Source organism: Colletotrichum costaricense, assembly GCF_030867565.1.
Source record: "Colletotrichum costaricense strain IMI 309622 chromosome Unknown Scaffold_40.1, whole genome shotgun sequence".
NCBI lineage: Eukaryota > Fungi > Ascomycota > Sordariomycetes > Glomerellales > Glomerellaceae > Colletotrichum > Colletotrichum costaricense.
The window spans coordinates 1-5,854 of record NW_026848269.1 but is presented as its reverse complement, the minus strand read 5'-3'; the positions used below and the strand labels follow the sequence as shown (position 1 = coordinate 5,854).

Genomic DNA, 5,854 nt, shown 5'->3' with positions numbered 1-5,854 from the left:
CTCTTAGTGAGTCCCAGGACGAACCGGAAGGAGGAATGAACATTGATGGCTCCCATGCTTGTCACCACCTCTATCGTAAGAAGTATCTCCTCTGCTTCCTCTTCTTCCTCTCGGAGTGCAGAAGTTGTGTGCCATGGGGAGCGGGGAGCATGAAACCAGCAACACTGAAAGCGATGAGGTGTGTGCCGTATTTCGGCTTGACTTGTTCGTTGACTCATGGTGGTTGAAGGGCTTTCAAGACCCTCCTTCTGACTTCGTTCAACTCAGCCTCGACACTCTCGCGCACCTGTTTCGCCATGCGATCCTCGAATGATTCGCGCTCCTTGTCTTCAAGCTCCTCTCTGCACTCCTCTAACCATGTTTTCTTGAGGTCCTCCATCTCATCACACACGTCTGGCACTTGCTTCTCGAGATTATCGCACCTAGCTTGGAGTTCATCAAGCGTGATGTCAAGATTGCCGACCGTCTCGACATTTTCAGATTGACCCTCTTCCAATTCACAAAGTCTTTTCTCCAGCTCATCACACCGCGCTTCGAGCGCCTCGTTACGTTTCTGCGATTTCCTGAACATCTGTTGTAGATCATGGATGTGTTGTTGCTGCTGCTCCAGCGCACGCATCAGTGGGCTGCCCCGATCGGCTAGGAGCGGGTATTGCAATTGGCCTGGTCGAGGTGCGTCTATCATGGAAGTCTTTGTGGTGCATACGGTGGTTGGCGAACGTTTTCTTTTGATGCCTGGTGTGTATATATCTGCATTCCCCAAGGGGAAGACGTCAAGGGACGATTCCAGCGCATTCTTCTCCCGTCCGGTATCACCATATTCCGGCGGGTCGCGTTCGCAGTCGTGTTTGGACTTTTCGGCGACTGTGGCTGCAGGGCCTGGCCGGGTCTCCGGCGACTGTCCCTCGCTCGAGCACTCATCATATGGCGGGGGGAGACCTCGATCAGGTGGCACATCGTCGAAGGGAACGGTGCTACCGCCGTACGATGCGGGCGTGGTCGGATCAGGTGAGCTGCAATGTGCCTCGGTAGGAGGATAAGAACCACGAAGACTGCGGGATGTGTGCACCTTGCCGCCAGCGCCATGGTACAGCCTACGTACATCCACCATACACTCATATGCAAGCTTGTCATTTTCCGGCAAAGATGGAAAGTCTTGAATAGCCCTCTTGTATTTCAGAAACGTCTTCCGCCGTAGGATGTCGTGCCGAAAGAACACGGAAAACCGCGAGGCAGTCGCAAGGGATTTGAGTGATGCTCGTGTATCCAAGACGGGTTCGCCGCCAGTTGTGTTTCCGCTATCGGAATTAATGGGTGTGACTAGATCGATACGACCATCCTTGTGCAGGTGGAATTGCATACGGGCTACCGATTGCATGCCGTTGAGTCGCGAGCGGACAGTTTCGAGGTAAGGTGGGCTTGGGCCGCTCGTGTTGGCTTTGTCATAGAGCATCTTCTCAAGTGACTCGATGCAGTCTGCTCTGATCTGTAACCAAGATGTGGTTTTTGTTGACATGCCGTCGGGGACTACAAGCAGACGGAAAGAGACGAGACCGGGGGAGGCATATCGGATGCGCAGTCGGAAACTCTGCTCGATCACTTCAGGCGATTGTCCCTCATCTTCCCGCACCGCAATGACGTTGGGGGCCTCGAAATCACAATCATCCAAGTCGCAGGGTAGCATGGCGAAATCGATGTCGGCTGTTCCTGTAGCTTTAGACATGGAGGGGCGTAGCCCGACAGCACGCAAGGGAGAGAGACAGTGAGCCCGGTACTTACGGTTGCGCTATTATCGCGCTTCTTTGCCCTTGGCAGCAAGTCCGTCGCGCGGTCCTAATGGAGAAGACGCATCCGGTCACGATCGCGACCCTGCTCAAAGTGCATGAGTAGCTATTGTACGAACAGTAGATTGACCGGGGCGTCTAGTCACGAACTCGAGGCGTGACTCTGCGGGTGCAAGCTACGCTTCGAATTGGTTCTGACGGGAACCCAGTCCTCCTCGCACAATGAGCCACGCCAGCAAGTGAACGGTCGGAACGAACAGGATAGGTCTCTCCGTTAGGATTGCGCAAAAGAAATGCTAGCGGGAGGAAGAGGAGGCGGCGCTGGGGATGGATCTGATGTTGGAGGGCCACAGGTTGTAGGGGACAAGGTAAGGTGATGATGGATGTCGTGAATGACAGAACGGGAGTTGCCGGTGGGACTCGGTTCGTGCAAATGGCGCGAGATCACGTGGTATGCTGCTCGATCTTAGGCATGTGCTTAGGTAAGGAGAAGTCTATGCCCCACCTGTCGCCTTACCCCGTACGCTTGTGCAGCCACATATGCTTCTTAGTTACATAACCACATCTCAACAAGGCGATTATGCAGGTAACGCATTTCGGACGCCTCATTCACCTTCTGCACAGCTTCACAATTCGACAAGTCAAACACAGCTGTGTCGTTCGCGGCATCGATAGCGAAACCAATGACGTGCAGGCATACATCGGGAAACACACAATCACTAGCTCGGCATCCTCCTCACCGCAGTCTGGTCGATCCTCCGAAAGTGGACTGGCCATCTACGCAGACTGCAGCAATGCCATAGTCGTTGCGACCGCCTTTGCCGCCCTCTCCAACGCCGAGCTCCATCACACCGTTCCAACAGACTCGCGTGGCAGCTTGACAGATTGCAGGATCCATGCGGGTGTAGCAGAAGCGAGTAGCGGCGGTTCAGACTACGACGATGGCTCTCACGTATTAGCAAGCGATCAAGGTGGCTGTAAGGTCGTCCTGACAAGAGGCCGACTGCAATATGTGATTGTCCATTCGCGCGATGCATTGCTAATCTAATGGTTTTCCCAAAGTCAGATCAAGAAGACTACCACGAAGTCGTGTTTCTGATTACAACGGGCAGCGCAAGGGCAATGCGGGACCAACGGCGCGCTATCCTATCCTATCCTCCAAAGAGGCACAGTCAGCAACGCATCCAGCACAGCAGACCGCCGTAATGGTCCTTCCACCCTACGAGAATGTTGAACAGCCAGAGAGCAATTGCGGCTGCGCAACGTGGCAGCAGAGGTGGGCGAGTTCTGCGACATTCGGTCTGGGCTGGCCGTACGGGTTCTAAGGGCGGCTTTCATGGACCTCAAAGTTCGAAACACTGGCTGGTAGACCGCGGACGCTCTTTATCGAATCATTTCGAAAGGCACCAATGCGTGTCCGCCTCAGTGTCGTCTGCATCCATCGATTGCTAGCTTGTTGCGGAGATTCTGGATTTGACGAGCGATCTGCCCTGGCTGATGCTTCCGAATACCGCCGGAGCTCTCGAATGCAAATGTGGTCGCAGAGCCGGGGTTGCGCGCACACATGTGGGCTCAAAACAGACAAGACCTTTCGACTCCAGCCATGCCCTGCCTCTGATGAAAGCCAGGTTACAGGCAACTCCTCTGCTCCGCCGCTTTACTGGCGCTTCCTCTTCCACTTCAAAATCATCGACTTTTTCTATCTCGCTCGCGTTAGGTGCAGCTCCTTCTCCGGTTTGTCTTTGGCCGCGTCCGCTGTCCTGCCTGCTAATGTTCGAACGCGAGCCCATACTTCGCCATCGCCTCGTTCGTTCGAGCTGTTCATTGGTGGACCACTGAGACATCATGGAGAAACCAGGATCGCAGAGTCGCTCACATCTTGACCGCTGGCCCATCGTCAGGGAATGCAATCTTCTATCCTTTCGCCTCTCAAAAAAAGCCAGAGGTTCCACCCATCAGCTTCTTCCACATTGGACATCGCCATTAGCACCACCTCGTGGCGCACACTGGCGGCTTCATAATCAATCGACTCGGGCTATACCTCACACCATTTGGCGAGACCATACCATGATGTTGCAGAATAGCTTGTGGCAAAGATGTTTGGCGTATCAATGATTTGCAAGTCTTTCCTGCCTGATCTTTGGTCTCCCTGCTGCGGCTACTCGTCGCAGGGTAGATGAAGATTTCCTTCCGGTCTACTTCCAAAAGCAATCGAAATTCTTGATCTCAAAGAGAGGACATGGAGTCCGCCAGCACTTTTGGCACATAAAACGGCTAGCGCTCATCCCCGCAACCTCATTTAGAGTTGAGATGGAGACTATGGTGGCTAGGATCCTTCTCCAGACTACACCACTCTCTCCTCCAAGGTGTTTTACTTACACCAACGGTATGTCGCAGCTCAAGGGAGTAGACACCCACCCAAGACATTCGTCTCCTCTCACCCGCCACCGTTGTGGCAACCACATTTGTATCTCCGACGCCTGAAATCGTGCAATCCTCTGGTAAAACTGCCTTTCTTACCACAGCTTCAAGAAACCTCCCGGTGAAAGAAGCATCTACCGCCTGCTCTCGCGAGAAACTGGCTACTGGCATTGGGCTAGTCTCTGGTCCCTCCTTTTTGCTCCCGATGTCATCGCATCACCATAGCCGCAAGATTACATCTGCAAATGGACAAGGCTGTGTCAAAGGTGGATCTGACGAGGCTGTGCTTCACGAAGACGATTGCTGTGAGACTGCGGCCTTGCGCCAGGCGTACCATAATGGTTGCAGGAAGATCATCACCGACACGGCTTTCCAGGGGAACCCGAAGATTATGAGGTGTACTCTTGCTCCACGTCGCCCGATGACAACGTGTTTGTGACCGCTGGTGGAGTTATCTGATCATACGACTGGCGGAGAGCCCGCTCCGCCAAACTTGACATCCCGGATGCTGGCGTCAGCGGCGTAAGCCCTGCGACGCCAATGGAAGTTCAAAGCCATTTCGTGAATTGCAATCTCGACGGATAATGATGACCGCTTGTAACGTTTGTCAGTGTACTTGTCGAATGCTGCAACTTGAACATTCGAGTATTGTCCACTTTCTTTTCCAGCTTGTCAACTACCTATGGCAAATCAACATTGCCTATAGTAATAGCTCGTTGATCTCCCTCTGACGCTGGATGACCCATCTCGATGCGCCCGAAATTCTCGAAAAGAGGACGCCTACCCCACGCTGCATAATCGAATATTGGAACCTATCACGCCTGTCCTATCACGCCTGTTTCTTATCCCTCCTTAACTGCCTTGGGACAGGAGTCACTCGGAATCAAAAGGTCATACCCCATCATATATCGTCCTCGTCGTCATTGCTGTCGGATTGCATCTTCTGTTCAGACGTTGAGTTTCGCGTTCCCGGGGTAGCCACTTTTCCAACCAACCAGAGCTCGGCTGGCCGATGCACGGGCTACCTTCCAGAATACCAGCCTCGTCAGCCTCGCCAAGCCCCATGTGGCTAGTGCGGCGAGCAGGTGCGGCCGGTGGTCCGTGTCCAGGCGCAAGATGTGGAACTTTCGAGATTGTGGCTGCGGACTCTCATTGGGCAGAGAAGCGGACTCTGCCCTCGACTCGTTGACACAGGATGCGGGCAGCCCTGAAAGCGATGAATAAAGTTCACTTGAGCCTTTGCAGGGAAGGGGACGAAGAGGAGGATTTAATCACCCGCCCACGCCAGTAAAACAGAGAAATGGCCAGAGAGTTAGAGCTAGTAGTTCTTGTCCAGCTTCAATAGCTGTTTCAGTTCGAGGAGGGCGACGCGGGCGCGCAATGTGAAAGTTCCCAGTGCTTAGTAGATGGATGATAGCCAGCGGACTAACAGCTTTCTTATCGTTGGTGAGTCCCTCTACGGTGGCGGGGTTAAAGAGAATTGACGGTTTGAAACCTCTCAAATTGGGCTCCATTTCAGAAGGAGTTTTGCTATCCGGGCAGTACTGTTTGGCTATCCGGGCAGTAATCCACCTTTTGGACCAATAAGGGCTTATAGCTGCAGAGCTCGGGCCACAGCCCCACACCCGTACGAGCTGCACCTGCCCACG

General features: G+C 53.6%; 2 protein-coding genes across 2 annotated transcripts; one reads left to right on the top strand and one right to left on the bottom strand.

The window, feature by feature from the left end:
- Positions 1–214: 214 nt before the first annotated feature.
- Positions 215–1,723, bottom strand: CCOS01_17067 (uncharacterized protein; the record flags this gene model as incomplete). Its single annotated transcript, XM_060465201.1, has 1 exon — positions 215–1,723. The coding sequence occupies one exon, from the start codon at positions 1,721–1,723 to the stop codon at positions 215–217; it is 1,509 nt and encodes a 502-aa protein (XP_060304230.1).
- A 641-nt stretch (positions 1,724–2,364) lies between these two features.
- Positions 2,365–3,109, top strand: CCOS01_17066 (uncharacterized protein; the record flags this gene model as incomplete). The annotated part of the gene is made up of 2 exons (XM_060465200.1): positions 2,365–2,761; positions 2,847–3,109. 2 exons carry the CDS (start codon positions 2,365–2,367, stop codon positions 3,107–3,109), a joined length of 660 nt encoding a protein of 219 aa, XP_060304229.1.
- Positions 3,110–5,854: the final 2,745 nt, after the last annotated feature.